Source organism: Apodemus sylvaticus, chromosome 22, assembly GCF_947179515.1.
Source record: "Apodemus sylvaticus chromosome 22, mApoSyl1.1, whole genome shotgun sequence".
In the NCBI taxonomy this organism is placed as follows: domain Eukaryota; kingdom Metazoa; phylum Chordata; class Mammalia; order Rodentia; family Muridae; genus Apodemus; species Apodemus sylvaticus.
This window is the reverse complement of record NC_067493.1, coordinates 39424241-39450557: the sequence shown is the minus strand read 5'-3', so window position 1 is coordinate 39450557 and position 26317 is coordinate 39424241. Positions and strand designations below refer to the sequence as shown.

Sequence of the window (26317 nt, the reverse complement as noted above, 5' to 3'; positions counted from 1 at the left end):
TCAGCCCTGGTCTCTTGCTTTGTCTCAAGTGAAAGAGACACTTTCTCTTTCAAGAAAGTGAAATAGCACTTTCTTGTTCCTTTGAGGGACTGACTGGTCCTTTATAGTATTTAACTTATAGAGAGGCAGTGTGTCTGCCTAAAAATTTCCAGGTGGTATGGAGTGAGGGAATGCTCAGTAAGAGAGATCTCTGATATCTTTGCTGCTTTCTGTCCACTGTCCCACTCTCTCCCTCTTTCCTGTAAACACCTCTTTGTGGTCCTGAGTTCCTTCAGATGGTTCTTCCCATCCCTACAGGGGACAGAGTCATCTTCTGCTCTTAAACCTGACTCCTTTCAAACAATTTCTCTCAAGTATTAGCTTTCCAGTAGCAAGCAGATGGACTTAACTCCTATAATAGTCTCCCTTTTTAAATTTACCAAAGAGTGTGTGTGTGTGTGTGTGTGTGTGTGTGTGTGTAAGAGAGAGAGAGAGAGAGAGAGAGAGAGAGAGAGAGAGAGAGAGAGAGGGGGGAGAGGGTGTAAGCAAGAGTAAGAGAGTGAACGAGAAAAAGAGAGAAAGAGAGCGAGAGCGAGAGCGAGAGCGAGAGAGAGAGAGAGAGAGAGAGAGAGAGAGAGAGAGAGAGAGAGAGATGTACATATGTGTCTGGGTCATGGAGGTCAGAAGAGGTCATTGGTCATTGGATTCCTCAGAGCTGGAGTCGTAGGCATTTATGGGTGCTTGACTTGAGGTGCAACACTACACCACCTGGTGAGACAAGCTTCTAAGTAACAGAATGTAAGAAAGTCACAGGATATCATTTCTGAGATCATGTAATAACACAAGACTCAAGCTGGAGACATGGCTCAGTTGGTAAAAATGCTTGCTGCCTCAATACGAGGCCCTGAGTTCAAATCTTTGGCTCCTCCTATTTAATGTGGTTGTATGTGGCTGTTTTTACTTGTAACCCTTGCACGGGAAGTGGGGACAGGCAGAGACAGATGGATTCTCAGAAAGTACTTGGGCAGCCAGCCTAGCTAAGCAAACCACAGATTCCAGATTCAGTGAGATACCCTGTCTTGAGGAGGCAAGTCAGAGTGCCACCCAGGGATGGTTACAGTCCAGTGATTTTCTTTGTACCCACACATATGTGAACACACACACAAATCAATAATATCATTTTTAGAGACTCTGATCTCATCCCTTCCCTTTCTTTCCTTTGTTGGAGGTTTAATCTATGTACTAGTCAAGTGTTCTACTGTTGAGCTAAATCTTGTTTTCTTCAACCCCTTACTTTGGGGGGGGAGGCAGGTGGGGTGGAAGCCAGCTGTGGAGGTGCAAATTGGAACTGTTGTTACTGCCAAGCATCCAGGGACGGCCTACAGCCTTCCAACTGCCATAGGAGTGAACCTGAAAGAGGACTCTCAGGGTTTGAGATAACTATAGCCATCTTAATTTGACCCAAGGTAGAGGAGAGGAAGAGAAAGAGAGAGAGGGAAAGGTGCAGAGACTGAGCCGGAAGATTCCTGACCCAGAGAAAACAAAACAAAACAAACAAACAAACAAAAAAACAGTTTATTAGCTTTCTTAAGGCTGCAAAAATTTGGGGTGATTTGTTATTCAACATTGTATAATTAATTGAAGAACATTACTTATTAGTCAAAATCACTAAAAGTCTAAGAGCTGCATTGAAGCAAAAGCTAGGAATCTCAAAAAACAGTTTGTTTCTTTGAAGATACAGATGCCCTTACATGGGTTTTCCTATCCAGTTTTGGCCACCAGGAAGCTCAGAATCAGTTATGGCTCAATTTTAACAATTTTGCAAGCCTCTGTGGCCTGCTTATTTGTCTCCTCATGTCTCCCCTTTCGTTTTCTTCTGATTTTCCTTTTTCCAAGTCTTTGAGTCTTTTTTTTTTTTTTAGTTCATTTTTATCCTTTCAGTATGGATTATGTTAAAGCCACATCAAATCCAAATTATAGAGAAGTATTCACGAACCCATTTAAAAATAGGTTTCTTAAAATGTAAAAATAGTTTTGCACATTTAAGAAAAAAAGTTTCTCACATGTTGAACACAGATGCCTGGAGGTGGTGCCTGGGGAAGATCATGTCAAACTTGTCTCTGGAGCTCTGGAGCCATTGGTCAGGGATAATCTGGATTGGATAAGAAATATCAAGTGATAACGACGAGAATGTGTGGGAAGGCAATTGATTGCTACCAGGAGCCAAGGGCTTGCCCAGTCATGCACTGTAGTAGCATCATTGAAATCGATGCCTTGTAACAGCCCCCTAAGGTTACAGTCAAACCACCTCTCGCCTCGCCCCTTCCCAGACCACACCCCTCATCTCTCTTGGTCACGCCCCTGCCCCATCCAGCACACCAGATTTTTGTGCTCCGCCCTTTCCCTTCGCTCCCGCCCCACCTTGTTCCGCCTCTCTTCTGACCGCGCCCTCCAGTGTAACGAACCCCATTTCTCAGTACCACCCTCTACTTGCGCCACGCAACCCTGGCTGGTTTCAACCTCCGCCTCTTCCCCGCCCGCGCGCGGCTTTCCCACCCACCCCCTTTTAAATCAAACCACACCCACCTTCAGCCACGCCCTCCGCATGCGCCGCACCACCTCCCTGCTGTTGCGCGCTCCGCCTCCTCTCTCCACACTTATGAGCGCCTTCCTCGCCCCGCCCCAATTCTGGTCAAACCCCGCCCCTTCTCAAGCCCTTCCCTCCCCTAGACCCCGCCCTCCGCATGCGCCGCACCGCCTCCCTGGCGGTTGCGCGCTCCGCCCCTCCCTCCGTGTCCGCGCGCGCCTTCCCCGCCCAGTCCGCCTCACTCCTCTCGGGGCGGTTGGGCCGCGCGCCTGTGGGGGCGGGGCCCGGAGGAGGCGACCGAGCCAATGGGGCGCGGCGGTGGCGGTGGCGGCGGCGGCGGCGGCGGAGGCGGTGGCGGCAGCGGCGGCGGCTGGGTCGGGCCCCGACGGGCGGCGGCGTCTGAGGTGGAGGCGGAGGGAGGCGGCGGCGGCGGCGGAGGGGGGAAGATGGCGGCGCCCGTCCTGCTGAGAGTGTCGGTGCCGCGGTGGGAACGGGTGGCCCGGTATGCAGTGTGCGCCGCCGGGATCCTGCTCTCCATCTACGCCTACCACGTGGAGCGGGAGAAGGAGAGGGACCCGGAGCACCGGGCCCTCTGCGACCTGGGGCCCTGGGTGAAGTGCTCCGCCGCCCTGGCCTCCAGGTAGCCCGGCTTGAGTGAGGGGAGCGCGACGCGGGCGGCGGCGGGGGGCGGGGAGCGCGCGGGGAGCTCCGGCCTGAGGGAGCGGGGCCCGGGCCGCGACACGGACGGTGGCGACCGGGGGGCGGTGGCCGAGGGCAGGCCTCCGGGATGAGGTGGCACCGTGCAGCCGGGAGGGCACGGGCGCGTCCTGGCCGGTGTGACTTTTCTCCCTGTTGTCGCCGAGAGAGGCGTGTGAAGACCCGATGCAGGGATCGGCGAAGCCAGCCTTCACCCCCGGGGTCTTCGGACCTCTGCTACCCCGGGGCTATGTGTTCGGACGTGCGCTCCCGGGGGTGCTTTCATCACCACCCTCCGGGTTGTTCGGGACAGGTGTTTTCGGTGCTCAGGCCTCTTTGTACTCAGAGTTAAGGAGAATTGGCAGCCTTCTGGAGGCGACAGTGACATTTGCGGGTAGACATGCATTTGACCCTACTCTGGAAGAGGAAGGTACCAGTACTTAACCCTATCTGATTTCTTAGATTTTTTTTCTCCCTCGTGTATTTCATGAAGTGTGCCCAGCAGGGGGAAAATGGCCAGAGTTTGGGTCTACTTTAAGTTTTGAGTAAAAGATGAGCACCTCGTGTGTAGTGATGATGTTTTAGGTATTACGATGACTGTTATTTTATTTCGAGAAAGGATCAGAGTTGTGACCCACGCTGGCCTGAAACTCATCGGACTATAACCCCCACAGCTATTCTCCTGCCTTAGTCTTTTGAGTTGGGAAATGCACCACCGTGGGTGACTTAGAATGACTTTTAAATGTTGCTGATTAGTATTAGCAGAATAATCCGCAAAAGATTAAATTTATGCAATTTTGCTAAGCTGGTTTATTTGAACAATTTTTGTTCCTTGAAAATACAATCGATTTTTTTTCTGTTAACGTTTTATGTAGTACGCTAGTTTTTTCTTAGAAAAAAGTATTTTGCACTTTTAGAAAAGGCTTCTTTTTAAAAGGATAACAGTCATCAAACCCAGCAAAAGTGAAAAGAATTATTGCAGAATTGATTGTCATTTTAGTAGAGACTTCCAACCCCTAGTATTTTGATGTTTGTTAACAGTGCTTACATTTCACTACATTGCTAGGGACACACTAATGTATAGCTTTCTAGTTCGTTTTGGCCTCCATATTGGTGGAGGAGTATTTGAAGAAGCTATGGTTGGCGTTTCCCTTGAGTTTATCTGCAGACTTAGGGCTGTTGATCCTTTCTACTTAGACCTTTTCATAGACCAGTTAGCTTGTGTGTTCATAAATGGCTTTCCTGTAGCTTTTTAGTAGAAAAAATGGTTGTCCTTATGGTCTCATTAAGCATTTTTTAAAATGCATTGAGTTTATATTGCAGACAGTATCAGTGTGACGTAGAGCCCTCAGGAGTTTTATTTCCATCCAGGTTAAGTCTTCCTAGACTTCAGACACGTTGAGAACCACTGAGTGTATCTTGCTTCCATTGCTCATTGTTGGGGGTCGGGGTAGCAAACACACGTGTGGAGGTCAGTGGACAGCATGTGGGAATCAGTTTTCCACCAAATGGGTCGTAGGGATTGAACTCAAGTCATCAGGCTTGGTGGCAAGGCGTCTTTACCAGCTGAGCCCTCTTACTGAGCCCAATGAGTATATTTTATGCACACATTTTTTATGTTCTTTGCACTTTTGGAAAGGATTTTTAAACTTAAGTTTTTAACTTCCCAAATTAGTTAAATGAATAAATTGAGAATAAAAAGGATATGCTGCAGCATATTTCAAATACTTAGAAACTGTGAAATAAAAATGACTGGATAGATTAATACGAAATGTATTTATAATTATTACCAACTTTAGACTTTTTCTTTTAATGCAGTCTATAAAAAATCTTACTGGGCCTTTAATATTTGTTCACGTAAAAAGTAATTTACTTTGTTTTAAGTTCTTGTAATGGGCTTTTCTTTAAGAGACTGTCTCTGAACCATTTAATTGCACACTAAATATTCTCATAGTTAATATGTATCACAAGAAACGAATTTTCATGTGTTTTGTTTCTTGCTTTGTAGTACTGGCCAACTTTGATCTTTTTTTTTTTTTAAGTTATTATCATATGTGAGTACACTGTAGCTGTCTTCAGAAACTCCAGAAGAGGGTGTCAGATCTCATTGTGGATGGTTGTGAGTCACCCTGTGGTTGCTGAGATTTGAACTCAGGACCTTCGGAAGAGCAGTCAGTGCTCTTAACCACTGAGCCATCTCTCCAGCTCTCTGGCCAACTTTGAACTGAAAGCAGTCCTCTGTTCTCAGTTTCCTGAGTACTGGAATTATAGCCTTGCCTACACATCTGTAAAGTTTTCATTTACTTTTTAATAAGACATGATAACATGATTTTTAATAATATAAATTAATGAATTAAAGTTATTTTAAAGTATGTTAAACTAAGAGTCTTTCTCTGTCAGTTGCACTGGAGATTAAACTACAGGACTTGACCAATGTTAGGCAAATTCTCTGTGACCGAGTTTCATCCCCAGCTTGCTTATTTTATTTTTTGTCAGTGTCTTGCTATGTAGCATTGATTGACTTGAAATTCCTAGAGATCTGCTTGCCTCTGCATCCTAAATGCTGACCGAGACTGAAGGTTTATGCCACCATGCCTGGCATTGTTTGTGTAACCCAAGCTAGCCTCAAACTTGCTGTGTTATAGCATCAGTTGAGGCTGGCCTTGAACTCCTGAGATCCTCCACTCTTCACTCATGTTCTGAGATTACAGGTGTGCATCATCATGTCTAGCTCCTATATCTCTATAATATATAAAGTGTGAATTTAGTATGTTGTGGCTAAAACTGTTTAGTTATTAGCCATGTACGTAAATACTTAAATTAGGGGTTGGAAAGATGACTTAGCCTTTAGGAGCTCTTCCAGAGGATGTGTCTGATGCCCAGCACTCAGACTGAGTGGTTCACAGCCACCTGTAACTTCAGCTTCAGGGGATTCAATGCCCTCTCTTTCTTTCTTTCTTTCTTTCTTTCTTTCTTTCTTTCTTTCTTTCTTTCTTTCTTTCTTTCTTTCTTTCTTTCTTTCTTTCCTTCCTTCCTTCCTTCCTTCCTTCCTTCCTTCCTTCCTTCCTTCCTTCCTTCCTTCTTTCTTTCTTTCTTTCTTTCTTTCTTTAAAATGTATTTTTTCATTTTATGCGTATGAGTGTTTTGTCTGTTCATATGTATATGCAGCACGTGCATGCTTGGTACCTATAGAGATGAGAAGATGGCATTGGGTCTCCTGGGACTGGACTTAACAGGCATTTGTAAACAGCCCTCTTTGGCCTCAGAGGCCAGCTGCACGTTTGTGTACATACCTACATACAAACACACACATAATTAAACAAAGTCTTTAACACTTTAACATTTGATGTCTGCCAAAGGATAGGTAAGAAGTTAGGCATTCTAATAAGAGTAAATGTATCACATATGTATACTAAAACTATTTTCAGGAACTAGCTTTTTTAACTATCTTGAGAGAAGTGTGTGTGTATGTATATATGTATGAGGGATGTGTGTCTATTTAAGGAAGGTATAAGGATTTAGACAAAGTTTCCTTTATAAGCTGAATTCCTTTGAAATGGGTAGAATAAGTATCTGCAAGATGCTCTTAAGAATGTGGGAAAGCCCTTAAGTGAAACATTATCAGATACTTTACATTAGTTAATTTTGTTTGAAATTGACTGCCAGATAGCAGTAGTATTCAAAGACTAGCTATTTCAGGAAAAGAAAGTTTGAGTCCAAGAGTTAATAGACTAAATGGTAAAGGAAGTTAACAGAAGAGAAGAGTCCTAAGCAGTCTGTGTGTCTAAGGCCTGTGTGTTTTGGGAAGTATAATTACGTAATAGTAGTTCCAGACTTTTGGATTTCCAAAGAAACATTTCCCCCAATGTTCAGAGGCAGCAGAATTGCCAATCACAGCAGTAGCAAAGGAGCCTGGCATGGTGGCACATGTCTGTATACCCAGCACCTAAGAGGTAGAGCTGGGATCTCTGAGTTCATGGCTAGGCTAGGCTACGTAAGCAAGCTTAAAAACCACCAGGGTTACCTAGAGAGACAGTGTCTCAAAAACAAAAAGTAGTGATGCTACTGCTGTCTGTCACCATCATTGGTTCATTTTTAGGTATTTTAAGTAATTTGAAAGGACAGAATCTTCAGAGGCTGTACTACCATGCCAAGTATTTTAAAAATTTAAGCAAGTTTTCATCATATGTTCTGACCTGCCTCTTGCTTTTTGCTAAGAAGCCTTGTTTCTACCACTCTGTATTTTGTGTTGTATTCATACCAGTGAAACACTAGTAACTAGTGAGGAAAAAAACCTTCCTAATTTCACAAATTCAGGTGAATTTAAGAAACAGATTGCTATGTTGCTATTGTGACTGGTAACATATATCTCAGAAGCCGCTGAAGCCAAACGAGGAATAGAAAGAGGTGAATGTGAATGGCTACCCTGTGGTAAAGATGGATGTGTGCTTACAGGGTGGGCTTGTTCTCTGCTGGGCAGGAGGCTAAATACTTCACGTATATTATCTTTGGAACAGTCTTTTGAGCTCAATAACTCAGCACTGCTTTATAGATGAGGAGAAACTGAGGCACACAGTGTGTGACTGAAATGTGTTCCAGAGTGTGATGGCAGAGCTTGGCTGACTAGAATGCAGGCAGACTGGTTCAGGACTCCAAGAACTTCACTATTTTTAAATTTCTTTCTGTTTTATTTTTTTGGGTGCTGGGGCATATGTGGCAGCTAGAGGACTTTGTGAAGCAGCTTTTCTCCTACCTCTAATTGGGTTTTAGGGATGTAACCCAGGTGGTTAGGCTAGTTCATCAGTGGATGTTACCCATAAGCCATCTCACTGGCCCAAGTTTTCTGAGATAAGGTCTCACTATATAGTCTTGGCTGGCCTTAACCTTCCTGCTCAGCCTCTGGTTACTGGGTTTACAGCTGTGTGCCACCATGCCTAGCCTTTTACCATGACTTTAAATTCCATTTAGATGGAATACTGATATATAGTGGTGTCTGTATTAGCAAAACAAAAAACAGCTATAAGAAGTGTTGACAATTTTTTCCATAGAAATGCATAAGAATGAGTTTTTAGTATAACTTTTTACAGCAGTCTTATGGAAGAACAAGGACATTACTAAGGTGTGGTGTTTAAGAAGAAAGTTTGTTGAGTGTTTGCCCTCTAAGCCTAGATCTGTAAAGGCCTGCCCTTTGTCACACCCAGTAGTTACAGATACTCGTGAAGTAGCTATTGTGAGCACTTAGGAGGTTAGCCCTGTGAAGAAAAATAAAACAATCTAGGCACCTGCAAAGAAGGGGAAGTTTTGAATCTGTGTTGGGGTAACCTTGTGGTTCTCACCCTTTCTTACTCTGTGACCCTTTAATCCAGTTCCTCATGTGGTGACCCCCAACCATGAAGTTATTATCATTCCTACTTCATAACTGTAGTTTTGCTACTGTTAGGAATAATAAAATCTGTGTTTTCTGATGTTTTTTGGGGGGTTACTACCCACAGGTTGAGAACCACTGGGGTAACCCCTTTGAGATCGGTGAGCCTTGTGAACATAGAGAGAGGCTCAAGTCTTGGTAAGCTGGCTAAATCACTAGGTAGAACTAAGACTATACAGGCATTGTTTCCTGTATGATTAGAAACAACTGCAGGAAATGGCATTTGGAAAGGCATGAACATTGGAAAACTGGCCATTAGCGAGAATAAACAGCATGTGTTGTCTTTGAATGTGACATATCTACCTCAGGAAAGGACTGAAATCTAGAGCTCCAACAGAAAAATGCAAAACCAGGCATTCTTTCGCATCGTGTTCATGTAAGAAACATGAGCACTGAGCCTTGGATTGTTCTCTTATTAAGTACTTGTGCAAAACTGCTAGACTACTATCTATCTAAAATTCGTTCCTCAGAATCCTTGTTCTGTGTCAGAATTTCAGTGTTTGATTCCTATTTTAGTGCTTTGAACTTAAACACCATAAGCATCTATGTAGGCTCAAATGCCTTATCGCACTATCCTTTAATGTATTGGGGATCACTGATTTGTACTGCCAGGTTATCACAATAGAGTTACATCAAGTTGGAGCACCAGTCTTGAAAGAAAGAGTGCATGTTATGTCTTATGAGAGCATTTATGTAACACTAAAATAACAAAACTAGAGATGGAGGGGTAGATGCAGCAAGGAGTTAGGAATGGAAGCCAAGAGGTGGTGTGGTTCAGAAGTAGCATAAAGGGTCTTGGGGGGAGCAAAACCAGCTCGGTATTAGCTATGGCTGCACAAAGGTATGAATGTGATAGAGTTGTGCCTGATGTGAGATCTGAGTCCCACTGCAGCACATCAAGGTCAGGGGCCTGGTTAGGAGAGTGAACTAGTTATGTCATCTGGCTGTAGAGTTCTTCCAGAAGTTATGTTTCTTTTTGCAAGTTTCTGTGTCTATAATTGCGAAATTTAAAAAGGAAAAAAAATGCAATATATTTAGAATATTTGGAGGGCAAATAAAAACAAGCAAAAGGGAGAAAATGTAAATGATCTGTAATGCTACTATCACCCAGGAACAGCATCCTGGAATAGTTTCTCAGTTTGTGCATAACCTACTGTAAGACTGACTTATGGTAGTAGTTTAAGAATTCAAGCCAGGAGTGGTGGCACATTCCTAGAATCTCAGCATTTAGGGATGCTGGGGCAAGAGGATCATAAGGCCAGCCTGAACCACCTAGGGAGACCCTTTTTGTCTCTGTCTCACACAAAAAAGAATCATGCTTGTGGTTGCTTGCTCATGTTAAGTTATATAAGCTAATTCAGGACTAATTCAGCCACTGCACTGTGCAATAATATGAACATACATGCATATATTTCTTTATCACAGTTACCACATACTTAATTTTACTAAAATACTTGCATTTAGCAAGTATTTACATTTTTAATTTTTCAAAAAAGTTTTATTTATTATATATGAGTACACTGTATCTGTCTTCAGACACTCCAGAAGAGGACATCCCATCTGATTATGGATGGTTGTGAGCCACCATGTAGTTGCTGGGATTTGAACTCAGGACCTTCGGAAGAGCAGTCAGTACTCTTATCCGCTAAGCCATCTCTCCAGTCCCTGTTTTTGTTGTTTTAAAGAACAAAATACTTGTCATTTGCGGCTGTTTGACTCTGATGAACCAGGTTTTTCTTGATGCTATGTGATCAAAACAAATTTGTTGTAGTCTGTCCCATTCATCATTATTTAGCTCCCCTCCCCCCCCCCCCCAGACAGGGTTTCTCTGTATAGCCATGGTTGTTCTGGAATTCACTCTGTAGACCAAGCTGGTCTCGGACTCAGAAATCCTCCTGCCTCTGTGTCCTGAGTGCTGGGATTAAAGGCATGCACCACCACTGCCTGGCCATTATTTAGTTTTTATTCATCAGAGAACTTTATTGTTCTGACCATAAGTGTTACAGATTTTATCAAGTGCATTGATTTAAAAAGGGCCAGCAAGATGGCTCATGGGTTAAGGTACTTGCTGCCAAACCTGATGCCCCAAGTTTGATCCTTTGGACCTACATGGTGTAAGCAGAGGACAGAATCATTCAAGTTGTTCTCTGAACTCCATACAAATAAATGCTCTTCCACACAAATAAATGAATGCATTAAAAAACGTAAAAGATGAAATTAGAATAAAATCTGCTTTGTTTCTCATAAATTCACATTCCCCGTAAAATTCCACTTAGAAATTTTTGTTTTACTTTTGTTTTTGTTTTTATTTTGAGACAGGAACTTAGCCCAGGTTTAGCCTCGATCTCTCCACCTTTCTACCTCAGCCTCCTCATCCAGGGGTTAGTGGGTGAGCTCCACTAGACTTGGTTTATAAGCTTGTTTCTCTATCAGCTTTTCTTGGATTTGGTTTTTTCAAGACAGGGTTTCTCTGTGTAGCCCTGGCTGTCCTGGAACTCACTCCATAGACCAGGCTGGCCTCAAACTCAGAAATCCGCCTGCCTCTGCCTCCCAGAGTGCTGGGATTACAGGCGTGCGCCACTACTGCCTGGCTTTCTTTAAGCTTTTCTACTGGAATTTCAGGGACATATTGTTGCTGTCTTGTGGTTATTGATTTTTTTTTTTTGTCAACCAAAATGTCATTGTATTTGAGAAGTAAAATAGTAAAAAAAAAAATCTATGACAAAATGAAGAGCTAAATTAGGTTGTAAAGTCAATGCCACTGTGTTTCCAATTTGATTTATTTCTGTACATTGTGCATGATGTAGAGTGTCAACATGAGTCAAGCAGGGTTGAAACTTTGGCTCTATCACTTTGTCACTGTTTCTGTCTCCTTTTCCTGATGAGGGAAATAATAGTATTACCTCACAAGAACTGTTTGGAATGTGAAGGACACTGGTTAGTATATGTGAAGTGTCTAAGGATCATGCCTGAATAAAGTGCTCTTCATAGTTATTTTAGAATGTAATTGAGTCATATGTGTATTTAATGTCTTTTCACTAGTATACCACAGCTACTTTCCCTTGTCACAAAACGTCACACCAGTAATGTGAGAGAATGTCAGCAACCTTGTACCCTTGCCAGTGTTGGGCACCTCACTCTAGGTCTTTGCCAGTTTGGTACATGAAAAATGTTCTCTTGTCTTGATTGGCATTTCTCCCTCCCCAAGGATCTGTAAAGCTTAATGTTTTTTTTTTAATCTATTTTTTTAATGTTATATGTGTGTTTTGCCTGCGTGTGTGCATATCCAACTATGTGGTGCCAGAGGAGGGTGATGGATTCCCAAAATGGCAATAACTGATGGTTATGAGCTGCCCTGGTGCTGCTAGGAACTGATGTTGGTCCTGGGACAAATTGTCTGTTGTGCAGGCTGGCCTTGAACTTGTAACCCTCCTGCTTCTGTCTGCACAGTGCTGGGATTGCAGGTGTATGTCACCCGGCTTGTGTATGCTGTTCTAGGATGGAACCCAAGACTCCAGAATCGGCCGACACTCTACCAACTGAGTTGACTTAAACATTTATAGTAGTTGTTTGTATTTTACAGTTTTTTGTTTGTGAATCTAGCTTATATAGATCTTTTGTATTGATTTGGATATCTTGTATGTATTTAAAGGATTTGAATATTTTATTTTTTTAATATTTTATTTTTATAGATCTCTTTTTAAAGGTATGATTGTAGTTGTAGTTAAGTTGTTTTTTTTTTTTTAAATGACAAGATCTCACTATGTAGTGCTGGCTGGTCTGGAACTTACTAGGTAGATGAGGCTGGCTTTGAACTCATAGAGCTCTACCTGTCTGACCTATAAACTGGTCTATAAACTGCTTGACTTCTGTCTGAGTCCTAGGATTAAACTCCTGTGTTACCGTACCCAGTAACTGTATGGACTTGTTATATTTGGATTATATATTAATTTTTCTCCTAGTTTGTCACTTACCTTTTAATTTTGTTTATGGTGCCTTTGTTTATATAGAAGTGGGAAATATTTGGTTAGATCTTTTACTTCTGTATAGGTTTTGAATTTTTCCCTTAAGTATTAGCCAAATTTAGAATATTAAAATCTTTCTTTTCTTTTTAATGATTGGCTGGGTGTGGTAGGACACGCCTTCAATTCTAGCACAGAGAGAGGCAGGGGCAGGCAGATCTCTGAGTTTGAGACCAACCTGTCCATAGGTCGAGTTCCAGGACAGCCAGGGCCACACAGAAAACTGTGTCTTGGAAAAGTCAAAAAAGAAAAAAAAAATGCTCACAGTTTTATCTTGTGTGGAAATTAAGTAGAGATCTGACTAATTTTTTTCTAAATAGCATTTTGCCTAACTCCTATTTACACACACAGTATAGACTTGTCTGCATTTGAGCTAGTACAGACTTTCCTGGATAGATAAGATTTCTTGTTCTGGAAAGTTTTTTATCTGTATTTATTCCATTACCACATTTTCTTGGGACCCCTGTGGCTTTACATAGTAAATTTGTTATCTAATAGTGTTAATGTTTGTTTTCAAGTTTTTCTGAGCTATTTGCATGCATATATTATCATGAGAATCTTAGATCTGGGTTCTAAAAATGTCCCTTTTGAGATTTTAATTACAAATTGTATTGGTTTTGTAGATGACTTTGGAAGGAGTTCATTTTCTCCAATTCTTTTCAACCAATCCTTCCATCAAGTGATATAGTACATCTTTCTATTCTTTTTTTTTTTTTTTCTTTTCTCAAGACAGGGTTTCTCTGTGTAGCCATGGCTGTCCTGGAACTCACTCTGTAGACTAGGCTGGCCTTGAACTCAGAAATCTGCCTGCCTCTGCCTCCCAAGTACTGGGATTAGTGTACCACCACTGCTGGGCTCATCCTATTCTTGAGTTGCTTATTTGATGACTTTGTTTTGTTTTGTTTTGTTTTTTGGATTTGTTTTTTTCGAGACAAGGTTTCTCTGTATAGCCCTGGCTGTCCTGGAGCTTACTCTGTAGACCAGGCTGGTCTCGAACTCAGAAATCTGCCTTCCTCCCAAGTGCTGGGATTAGTGTACCACCACTGCGAGGCTCATCCTCCTATTCTTGAGTTGCTTATTTGATGATGTTTTTTGTTTGTTTTGTTTTTTGGATTTGGTTTTTTTCGAGACAGGGTTTCTCTGTATAGCCCTGGCTGTCCTGGAACTCACTCTGTAGATCAGGCTGGTCTCGAACTCAGAAATCCGTCTGCCTTTGCCTCCCAGAATGCTGGGATTACAGGCGTGTGCCACCACTGCCGACTTGATGATTTTTTAATCTAGAATCCCTGCATGGCTTTATTTTGCTCTTAAGTAAATGTATTAAAAAGATAGCTATTGGGTCCATCAGTTGGGAAAAACGCCACTTAGTTTTCTGTAGTCTTTTAATTTGAAACCTAAAGAGATGTTATTGTGAAATCTGTACTCAAGTTTCTTTTAGTTGGCACCACATAGTGATTTCCCTCCTTCCCTGCTCTCTTTGAGAAAGTACTTATGTGGCTCTGGTGATCCTGGAACTTGCTATGTAGACCAGGCTAGCCTCACATGCCCCTCTGTCTCTTTAGTACTGGGATTAAAGGCATACACCACTATGATTAGTTATGATCTTTTTTTCTTAATGTCATTTATTAATATAATGGTTAAAGATATTGCATCAAGTTGATAACTGAACTTATACCTTTCTTTTGTTGTTGGATATTAAGGATACTTTCAAGGTTTTTTCTTTTTCTCTTTTTTTTCTTTTGCATGTATTTGTATGGGGTACATGCATATATGCGTGTTCACATGTGTGGATGGAGGCCCAAAATGCATGTTGGGTGTCTTCCTTAATCAATCTCCACTTTATTTATTCAGACAGAACCGCTGAATCCAGAACTTGCCACTTGCGGCTAGTATAGCCCAGTAGTCTCCTGTCTCCGGGTTGCAGGGGCCCTCCCCACTTGCACAGCTTTTCATGTGTTCTAGGGATTCAGACTCAGCAGAGAAAGCACTGTTAATGCTCTGTCTACTGCCCCATCTCCCCAGACTAGTTTTGGTAGTATAAACTAATATTATTCACCCCTCTACTTTATTTTAAAATGTCATTCAAGAGCGTGCTTTAGTTTTTTGGAAAACCTCTCAAAAAGTAAAAAAAGAAAAGTCTTGCCGGGCGGTGGTGGCGCACGCCTGTAATCCCAGCACTCTGGGAGGCAGAGACAGGTGGATTTCTGAGTTCGAGGCCAGCCTGGTCTACATAGTGAATTCCAGGACAGTCAGGACTATACAGAGAAACCCTGTCTCGAAAAACCAAAAAAAAAAAAAAAAAAAAAAGAAAGAAAGAAAAGTCTTTAGGTAACCTGTAGTTGTGAACAGTGCACACACTATGGCAGTGTGTAAGAAAGGGGTGCCACCTCTGAAGATGTGAGTGCCATTTTTCAAATCCAGCCCCACGTGCCTGTACCTTCTTGTTCTTCCCATATGTTGACATCGCCTGTACTGTTTAGTTGTGATAGTTTTGTACAAGCTCACTGAAGGAGTGCTAGGGCAGGCTTGCTGTGTGAGTGAGCTCAGTCCTGCTTAACTTGTGCTGGGGCCAGAGGATCTCCGAACCTGCAGAAATAGTGAGAACCTGTTTCACAAAAGAAAAGGAAAAAAAAGCTTATTCAAAAAAACCTTTTTTTTTGTTTGTTTGTTTTTTGGATTTGGTTTTTTCAAGACAGGGTCTCTCTGTGTAGCCCTGGCTGTCCTGGAACTCACTCTGTAGACCAGACTGGCCTCGAACTCAGAAATCCCCCTGCCTCTGCCTCCCAAGTGCTGGGATTAAAGGCATGCGCCACTACTGCCCTCCACAAACCTTTAAAAATTATGAATTCACATACTGATGGATCACTTGTGGTTTGCGCTGTTACTATATTTTGTGGCAGGGTTTTACTTTGTATTTATAGCCCAGGGTAGCCAGCAACTTGCTGTATAGCCCATGATGATCTCAGACTTATAATCCCCTGGCCCTTTTAGTCACCCTGTTTTGTTTGTTTGGTTAAAAACTTTTATGTATATATTTTGCTTGCATGACTATATATGTGAACTGTATGCCTGCCCACTGCCTGTAGAGGCCAGAATAGGGGTCAGGATTCCTGCAGAACTGGAGTTGCAGATAGTGTGAGCCACCATGTGGGTGCTGTAAACTGCTGAGCTGTCTCTCCAGCTCTCCCCACCCCCTGTTTTATTCTTAACTAAGACTTTGGCACCAAACTTTAGGACAGAAGACTGGCATGAGCTCAGCTGGTACATGAAGAAATGATATTTTTTAGACTCTAACTTAAATTATTCATACTAAAATACGTGAGGTGAACCATCGAATTTTCAGATATGACTAGCTCTTCCCTGGAGGTCTGAGCAAAGCCTGATTTCACTTGGGCCTGTCACCTACCCTGGGGCATGTAACAGGAGGAGCCCATTTGCCTTGGCTGACTGCTGACCTGCCTTGGCCATCTGCCCCAGGCCTGTTCAGCACAAGCAGTAGCCGTGGCCCTGGGTGTCTCCTGGAAGAGTGGGGGTGGGTGGTATTGAACCTTTGCCGGCTACTTCGGAAGAAACAGAAAGTGAGTCAACCCTTGCTTGCTGACCTCTTAATAGTGACACTGTCCAGTTGCACAGATTTAATGCATCTGTCTTAGAAGGCTGCCATTTCCCTCTTTGAGAGGCAGAGCAGAGCTGTGATTTGTCTCCTCACAAGATAATCAGAGACCACTTGTGCATCCATTCTCAGAAGCAGTTGTTTTCTGGTGGGATGCTGCTTGTCTTGAGTCAGCCATAAAGGGTGGAGTAGAAACTGGCCTGCTAAGTATTACCCATATTTGGTATCCTCTTAGTATGCATCAACCTGAAGAGTGGCTTTCTCATGCTGTGTTATCTTGCTCAATGATTCATGACGTTCTCTGGATTTTCCTCCTACCACTTGGTCCCTTCCCTTTTCTTACAGGTTTGTTCTGTATCTGGTCATTAAATGTTGGAGTGGCTTAGTTCTGGGTCTTCCAGTGACTCTGTTTTTCCTTAGCAGTTATGTCTCCCTTGTTTCTAACAGGTTCAATTAGGAATCTAAAGTTTGTAATCACCACCTATGGCCTCTCCTGAGCACAGATCTGCATGTCTTTTTTTTTTTTTTTCCTTACTGGACTTCACTGCTTGGCTATATAAAAGTACTTTAAATTCAGCATACCTAAGATTAGTTTGTATTCTTCCTCTGAAAATGCTACTAGTGAAGGCATCACTTTGCAGGCAGTTGTACAAGCCAGTAACCTGTGGCTTGTTTGAGGCTCTGTTCCCTCCTTTACCAAGTGTAGTTGAGTCAGCAGGCCCAATAGATAGCAAAAAACAGAACTCCAGCCCTTTTAAAAAGAGCCTGCTGAATAGAAAAATGGGTGCTTTTGAGAAGACCAGGCTGAGTAGAAAGAGAACCAGCTTGGCCCCATCTATAAACAGGCACATCCCAAAGCAATTTCCTAGTTAGGTGGGAGGCTGGAGCTGAGGGGGCTCCGGCTGCCTCCCTGACTGCTGAGGAGTCACTGTGCTGGTGCTCTGAGGAGCCGATTTAAGACTGCTTCCTAGGGAGACGGGAGGAATGAGAATGGGAAGCAGCTCCCCGGAATGGATGGATGGTACAGTACAGCTGTATGAGGACAGGACAGTGAAAATGCCTCTCCTGCTGAACAGAGAGGTGGGCCGGCGGGGACTGCTCACCATCTGACTAAACAGAGAAGAGAGTCTGAGGGAAAACAAGGAAAACTCCAAAGCATTGAAGCTTCTGACCAAGTAAGAACTGTTTAAAGTTATCTTTACATGTTAAGTAAAGGAAACTAGCTATAGAAAAATTATAGACAGGCGAAAATTTAAAATTAATAAAGGGAATAAGACAAATAAGATGATTATTATGCTGGTATTAGTTTTTTAAAGATTTATTTATTTATTTATTTATTTAATGTATATGAGTGTACTGTAGCTGTCTTCAGATATACCAGATCCGATTGCAGATGGTTGTGAGCCACCATGTGGTTGCTGGGAATTGAACTCAGGACCTCTGGAAGAGCAGTCAGTGCTCTTAACCACTGAGCCATCACTCCAGCCCTATGCTGGTATTATCTTAATCATCATAATTCTTTATACCTTCTTAAGGTTATAGAGATACAAGAAAAGGAAAAATATAAAAAAACATACAAACCACAGAAGAAAAACTGGAAAACATTATACATAAAAAGGAGAAAAATACTAAGATAACCAATAGAAGAAAAAAATGAAAGATGTAAACAAACAAGAAAAATTAGAAAAAATTTTAAGTAGAAATCAGGAGGATACTTATATAATAAGGATGTAGAAGCCAGCCAGTGATGGCGCACACCTTTAATCCCAGCACTTGGGAGGCAGAGGCAGGTGGATTTCTGAGTTCGAGGCTAGCCTGGTCTACAGTCTGAGTTCCAGAGACAGCCAGGGCTACACAGAGAACCCTGTCTCGAAAAAACCAAAAACACAATAACAACAACAAAAAGGATGTAGATACAAACAACAGAAGAAAATTTTGTAATTAAAAATGAAGAAAATACTAAGATAGTAGAGACACAAGAAAAGGAAAAATATAATAAAATAAAATAAACCCCAGAGGCCTTGAAAGAAACAAGAAAAGGAAAAACAGATTTAATTTTTTTTAAAGATTTATTTATTTATTTATTTATTTATTTATTTATTTATTTATTTATTTATTTTCGAGACAGGGTTTCTCTGTGTAGCCCTGGCTGTTCTGGAACTCACTCTGTAGACCAGGCTGGCCTCGAACTCAGAAATCCACCTGCCTCTGCCTCCCAGAGTGTTGGGATTACAGGCGTGCGCCACCACCGCCCAGCTTATTTATTTTTTATTTATATGAGTACACTACAACTGTCTTCAGACATACCCCAGAAGAGTGTATTGGACCCCATTACAGATGGTTGTGAGCTACCATGTGGTTGCTGGGATTTGAACTCAGGACCTCTGGAAGAGCAGCCAGTGTTCTTAACTGCTGAGCCATCTCTCCAGCCCCCAGATTTAATTTTTTTAATAGGTGACTCTCCTCTTTCCCTGTGTGTTTGTCATTGTGGTACATTTCTGGAAGATGGCTACTCAGCTGAGAGGCAGAAGTTGACTTTTTCAGATGGTCTCACAGGGTAGCCCAGGCTGGTCTTGAACATAAGGTCTTCTTCATCTTCAGGCTTTCAAGTGCCAGGGTGATAGGTGGGCGTCATTATGCCTACTTCATTTGAACTTTATTAATGGAACCTTGAATTTTGTTGGTTTTTCTCTGCCTTCACTTAGTGATTTTTTTTGAGAGAGAGAGCACAGACAGGGTTTCACTCTGTAGCCCTAGCTGTCCTGATACTCTGTGTGGAGCAGGCTGGTTTCAAACTCAGATCTGCTAAGTACTGGGATGAAAGGTGTGCATGTGTGCATTACCATGCTCACCTCATTCAGTAAGTCTTTAAGATTTTGTGTTTATGGACCTGCTTGTCAGTCAGTCAGTCATTGCTGGGTAAAATCCTCTTGTGAGTAGTATAGTTGATTGATCCCATTTAACTTTTGGTTTATGTGTATGGGTGTTTTGCCTCCAAGTATGCCTGAGTACCACATGTGTGCCTGGCACCTGAGGCAGCCAGAAGAGAGTGGTGACTCTTTTACAGTTACAGATGGTTGTGAGTCACCATTTGGATGCCAGGACTGGAACTCAGGATCTCTGCAAGAACAGCCAGTGCCCTTAACTGCTAAGCTATCTCTTTAGCCCCTCACTTATTACTTTTTGATGGATAGTTTAGTTGTTCCTCGTTCACAGCAGCTATGAACACTGCTTGTATGAACATTTTTGTTTATATACAGTATTGTTGGTAATGTCAGACCAAGTGACCAAGTGGTTGTTCTCAGTAGATTCCTACTGGTGATATGTGGGGATTCCTATGGAATCATAAGCCCTTCAATAGATTCCTACCAGTGATATGTGGGGATTCCTATGGAATTACAAACTGTAATATGTGGGAATTCTTATGGAATTACAAACCTTGAGACAGTTGCTGTGTGTTTGTTTGTTTGTTTGTTTGTTTTTGAGACAGGGTTTCTTTGTGTATCTCAGACTGCCCTTAACTCACTCTGTAGATTAGGCTGGCCTCAAACTCAGATACCCTTCTGCCTCTGCCTCCCAAGTGCTGGGATTGAAGATATGTACTACACCACCCAGTTGAAACTGTTACAGTTTTAAAAGATGTTTCTTGTTTGTTTTTTTAAGGCGCCTTTGTGCGTGTGCGTGCATGTGTGCTTGCCCGTGCATGTGTGTGTGCCCATCCGTCCATCCTCAGAGGCCAGAGGTTGTCAGCTCCAGTGTGGGTGCTAGTAATCAAACTCAGATCTTCTGCAAGAGCAGTATGAGTTCTTAAGGTCTAAGCAGTCTTTACAGCTCCAGGTAAACTTTTAACTGGTAATTCGTTCTGTAGTTTGAACTTATAAATGGAGTCATATTGTATTTACTCTTTGCTGTTTGGTATTGTTCACTCAGTATAATGATTTTTTCATTGAATTTGTTGGCTGTATAATTTTTAAAGCCATTATTAATATAAATATATAAAACAGTAATATAAAGCCATTATTACTGTTGCTGAGTTCTCTTCATTTTTATTGAGTACTGGTTCTAAGAGTTTGGCTGTGGTGAACTAAGCTGCTGTGAACAATCACTTGCAAATCTTTTTACATATGTTCTTGTTTCTCTTGGGTATGTCTTTGGGAATAGTTTCTGGGTCAGAGAGTGAGTGCTCTTTAGAAACTATAGAACAATTTCCCCAAGTGACTGTACACTTTAACACTCTTTTTTGGATTTAATTTGCTTTTCCCTGATTACTAAGGAAATTGAGCAGCCTTTCACTTGGGCTTTGGCTCTTTAGGTAACTTCTTTTGAAAGACTTATTAAAATCTTATGCTTATTTTTCTAGTTGCTACTCTGTCATGGTTTGACTGTAGGAGAGACACGGGCATATGCTTGTGAGTTCTCCACACACACACACATTCCTATATATAGCTTTGTCTTTTCTTTTTTCTTCAAGATAACCTTTTGAAGCACACACACACACACACACACACACACACACACACACACACCCCACTGCAGTTCTGGGGATTGGACCTAGGGCTTCACGCACGCTAGGCAAATACTTTACAACTGAACTACGTTCCCAGCATTATTTTTACTTTGAGATGGGCTCAGTAAGTTGTTCAGGCTAGTTTGAAATTTACTATAGCCCAGGCTGGCCTTGTATTTACAGTCCTTCTCCTAAGTAGCTGGAATTATATAGGCTTGTACCAACAGTTCTTTTTAAAATAGGGTCTCATATAGCTCAGGTGGGCCTTTAGCAGAGGGTGAACTTGTTCACTTGATTTCTGCTGCTTCTTCCTCTTCCTCCTCCTCTTCTTCTTCCTCATCTTCCTTCTCCTCCTCCTCTTCTTTTTCCTCTTCCTCTTCCTCCCCCCACCCCAGGTGCTGAAATGACAGTTTTGCTTCTGTGAGTATGCGCATGTAGTATGTGCAAGCATGTATCTGTGTATGCATGTGTCCATGTGTTGGAACTGTGAGCTTATAGAGAGGTTAGAGGACAGCTCTGGGGGTTCGTTCTCTCAAGACACTTTATAGGACTAACCAAAGCTGTCAGACCTGTGTGCATGTGCCTCTTTATCCACTGAGCCATCGTGCTGGTCCCCAGCTAGAAATTCTTTTGAATGCTGGAGTTGCAGGCCTATGCTGTCATGTCCAACTAATTTAAATCCTTATATTACCAACAGTTCCCTTTGAAATTAAGGGGTCTTGTCTTCTAATGTGAAAATATTTCATATTACTTCCTGTTTTTGTTTTGCATTTAGGTAACAATTTATAGGATTTAGTCTCCTTTTTAAAAGAACATTAAGGGTTGGGGAGATGGCTCAGCAGTTAAGAGCACTAACTGCCCTTCCAGAGGTCCTGAGTTCAAATCCCAGCAACCAATAGCCTCACTCTTCTGGGGCTCATCATGTAGACCAGGATGGCCTTGAACTCAGAGATCTGCTTCCCTCTTTCTCTTGACTGCTGAGATTAAATGCATGTGCCACCATGCCTGGCTTTTCTTTCCCTCTTCCACATCCCCCTCTTGAGACAGGTGAAAAATCTTTTTATTGGTATAAGATAGTCAATTGTTTTTTTCTATATTGTCATAATTAGTATTGTACAATTAAGAAAATCATCAGTCTGCTCTGTAGAACCGCTTTTGTCATAGATCAGGTCATTGTATGACCAACTGTTACTTCATTCTTTTTGTAATTTCCTTCTTTTTTTTTGTAATTTCCTTTTTTTTTTTTCCTTTTTTTTTTTTTTTGGGCTTGTGTTCTTTGTTCTTAAATACTCTATCTCAAGAGTTCTCAAAGTGTGAGACAGAGTTCCTGAGGCCATTTCAAAGAGTCTTTCAAGTCAAAATAATTTACACAGGGTCCTAGTTTGTTTTTATTACAAGCAGCTTGAGAAGAAAAGGGTTTATCTGGCTTATGTATCTCAGTCATGTCTCATTGAGGGAAGTCAAGGCAGGACAGGGATCTGGAGGCAGGAATGCAGGCAGCAGCAGAGATCACTGAGGAGCTCTTCTTCCTGGCTTGCTCTCCACGGCTTGTTCAGCCTGCTTCTTATACCATCCTGGCTCTCCTGGGAGGGGACTGGACCTTCCCACATCAGTCATTAATGCAGGAAATATGCCAAAGACTTGATCCCCTCCAAGCTACAGCTCCTTTGTACTCACCCTGAAGAAGTTCTACTTCCCAGATTTGGTCTCAGTCTTGCTGGTCTCTTATTAACCACAGCAGATTCCTCAGCCCCAGCTATCGTCCTAATAAAGCAGAGGTTTCACTTCGGTGGTGCTGGTCTCTGGTTTAATCACACTGGCTTTTCTGTCACAGCTGGTCAGAAAACACAGATCTGAGTTCAGTTTCAGTGGCTCACAACTGTCTGTAATTCTAGCTCCAGAGTATTTGACTCCCTCTTTTAGGCTCCATGGTCACACCTTCACACATATTTGGCATATGCTCAGACACATACACATAAATAAAATAAATATTTTTTAAAACATTAGTTCTTCAAGAAATTATATTTGGCAGTCTGAGTACTAGTTTGGGAAAAAGAAAAAACATTTTTTTGAGATATAATGTAGTACATGCATTTTCAAGGACCAAATGAGTAGGGTTTTTTGTTTTGTTTGTTTGTTTTGGTTTGTTTTGGTTTGTTTTTTTTTTTGAGACAGGGTAGCCCTGTATAGCTCTGGTTGTCCTGGAACTCAGTCTATAGACCAGGCTGGCCTCAAACTCACAGAGATCCATCTGCTTCTGTCTCCTGAATGCTGGAATCAAAGGTGTGTGTTACCACAGCTAGGCCTTTTTTTTTTTTTTTCTTTTTCTTTTCTTTTCTTTTTTTTCAAATATGTACAGGCACTGGCTTTTTTTTTTTTTTTTTCTGTTTTGTTTTGAAGCTTTAATGATTTCTCTACTTTATTTATTTATTTATTTTTCTATTTTTCTATTTTTGTTTTTTTTTTGTTTTTTTTGTTTTTTTGTTTTTTTTGTTTTTTTGTTTTTTTTGAGGCAGGGCACCTCTCCTAGAGGTGACCGCATCTGCCTTCAAGTCAGTACCTTAGTTTTTTTTTTTTCTGTTTTTTGGTTTTGAATAAAGTGAGTCTTATAATAGATCCTTTCTAATGTCTAGCTTCTTGTGTTTAACATTTTGTCTATGAAATTGTAGTTGTTCAGTGTTATGTCTTTTTGTTTTTTGGGGGTTTTTTTTGTTTTTGTTTTTTGGATTTTTTTTTTTCCCGAGACAGGTTTTCTCTGTATAGCCCTGGCTGTCCTGGAACTCACTCTGTAGACCAGGCTGGCCTCAAACTCAGAAATCCACCTGCCTCTGCCTCCCAGAGTACTGGGATAACAGGCGTGCGCCACCACTGCCCGGCTTCAGTGTTATGTTTTTAAAATATGCAGTTTATCTTTTTATTGACTGAAACTGGTTGTGAATTTTTGACTAGCATGAATAAGGAAGACTACTCACCTTGACTACAGTTAGTAGATATAAGTACTAATTTTGTGTTGTTGAAATTGATAGAACTGCTGAGTTCATGGATGCTTAGTTTTAGTGTATATTACCAAACACATTTTTAGATATGTACCTGCTTATAATCCCACTTTGATATATGAGACTTCTCCTTGCTTTGACTTTTACAGAAATATAAAGAAAAGAATTGATGGGCTTGTATATCTCAGCACTTGAGAGGTAGAAACTGGTAGATCTCTGTGGGCTTGGGACTAGCCTAGTCTGTGTAGTGAATTTCAGGACAGCCAGAGCATATCGTAATACAGTGTTTCAAAAAACCAACCAACTAAACCAAACCAAACAGATAACTTATGCATGGCAAAAGCTAAACAGAGTTGTAACTCCTGTGTAGACTAGGAGAAAATATTTGCATCATGTTCAAAGGGCTAATTTCCATAAGAATAACTAAACGCAGAAGCCCTTGATTCTAGAAAATAGGTAGGTGAGCAGTGAACATTTGAAGATACTGCGAGGGGAACGTTCCATACCTCAGCATAAACTGATCCACAATTTCAGTCATAAGAGGAAGGTAAACAAACTGTATTGAAAGAATTTATATTAGAGTGGCCCAAGTCAAGAGGTTAAGTACAGTGTGTAGAAAATAGCTGCTTCTGTGTATTAATGTACTTGCCATGTTCCAGTTCTTCATATACATCACAGTAGTATTCGTGTATAATGTACACGTATCCTCTGTGTATTTTATATCATCTATAGATTCACTGTCTAGTAGAGTGTAAATACTATGAAACAGTTGTTTTTACACTATTGTTTCAGGAATGATGGTATACATGTTTAGTACAGATTTCTTTATGGTACCAGATACTAAACCTAAGGCCTTAGGTGTACTAGGCAGGGGTTCTGGTTAGATTCATGCCAGCCTTCTTTTTTAGTTTTTATTTTGGAGCAGGGTCTCACTAAGTTGCGCAGACAGGCCTACAGACTGGCCTTGAACTTGTGATTCCCTTGCTTCAGTTTTCCAAGAAGCTGGGTTATAGTTACCTAAAGCCTAGTTAAACCCCTTTCCCATCCCCAGGGTTTTTTTTTGTCCACATCTGGTTTAGCCTGCAGATGTAGAGCTTACAAGGGCTACCTATAAAAATCATATGTGAAAAATACTGTTCACTAGTGTAATAATGTAAAAACGACTACTTTGTGATTCAGTAAATCCATTGTAGACATATGTATAATTTTTGTAGGGGTTAAATAGTGTGCAGACAGTGCAGCAATGGTTATCGTAAAAGTTTGGACAAATCCCAATTTCTGTCAGTAAAAAAACAAAGAAAATGATGATTTGGTCATATGCTGAATTAGCTTTTAGAATAAGAATGGTAGTCCTATATGAACTAATTCAGAAGACTCTGAGATAATATTACATGAAAAGATCAAAGTACATAAACAATAGATACACTACTATTAATAAATAGTATACTTCTGTATTTAAAAGATATGAGGCCTACTTTTCCTCCCTTGTAATCTCTCATACTCGTGGGAGTTCTTTCTTTTTCTTAAGTCTATGTTTATTCTTAATAACAGACATACAAGCATATAGAGATGCTCTCTGAGGGAGTAGAATGTATTATCGAAAGGTCTAGAACTGGCTGGGAGGCAGAATTGAGAGATATGTTCTTTGTGTAGTATTTTGTAACGTTAAGATTCTAGCTGCTGCTGGTGGTGGTGGTGGTGGTGGTGGTGGTGGTGGTGGTGCATGCCTTTAATCCCAGCACTCTAGGAGGCAGAGGCAAGTGGTTCTTTTGAGTTTGAGGCTAACCTGGTCTACAGAGTGAGTTCCAGGATGGCCAGAGCTACACAGAGAAACCCTGTCTAGAGAAAACAAAAACTAAAATAAAGCCTTTGTCTGGGTATGGTAGCTCATGCTTTTAATTAGCCCAGCACTCAAAAGGCTAAGGCAGGAAGGAGGATTGCCGTATATTTGAGGCAAGTCTATGCTATGGAATGATGCCCTGTTTCAAAAGGCAAATAGAAGAAGAAAAAGAAAGGACAAAATTAACGAGAATAAAACTTTAAGCTGGACATGGAGTTTATTTGGATTTGGGAGGTAAAGGTTGGAGAATCAAGAGTTCAAAGTCATCTTTTGCTACACAGTTCAAGGCCAACCTGGGCTATATATGACTGTCTTAAAAAAAAAAAAAAAAAAGCCAGGCATTGGTGGCACACGTCTGTAATCCCAGCACTCTGGAGGCAGGGACAGGTGGATTTCTGAGTTCGGGGCCAGCCTGGTCTACAGAGTGAGTTCCAGGACAGCTAGGGCTACAGAGAAACCCTGTCTTGAAACAAACAAACAAACAAAAAAACCAACCAAGTTTTTAGTAAAATAAAACTTCAAGAATTTAATAGTGAAAAAATTTAGAGGTAAAATGTTTATAGCAAAGCTTATTTAGTAGTTGTATTTTTGTGAGTAAGTTTTGTTTTGTTTTGGAAGAAGGTGTCATGCAGCCAAGACTAGTCTCAGTCTT

At 41.5% G+C, this 26317-nt stretch overlaps 1 protein-coding gene across 3 annotated transcripts in view; it reads left to right on the top strand.

The window, feature by feature from the left end:
• Positions 1 to 2960: 2960 nt before the first annotated feature.
• Vkorc1l1 (vitamin K epoxide reductase complex subunit 1 like 1) overlaps positions 2961 to 26317 on the top strand; it is a 47291-nt gene continuing 23934 nt past the window's right edge. Inside the window, exon 1 of one of the 3 annotated variants that reach the window (XM_052168806.1) lies at positions 2961 to 3206. In XM_052168806.1, coding sequence (XP_052024766.1) covers positions 3013 to 3206 — 194 coding nt within the window. In that variant the 5' untranslated portion in view covers positions 2961 to 3012. The remainder of the gene's footprint in view (positions 3207 to 26317) is intronic. The other 2 variants (XM_052168804.1, XM_052168803.1) reach the window with 2 other exon arrangements.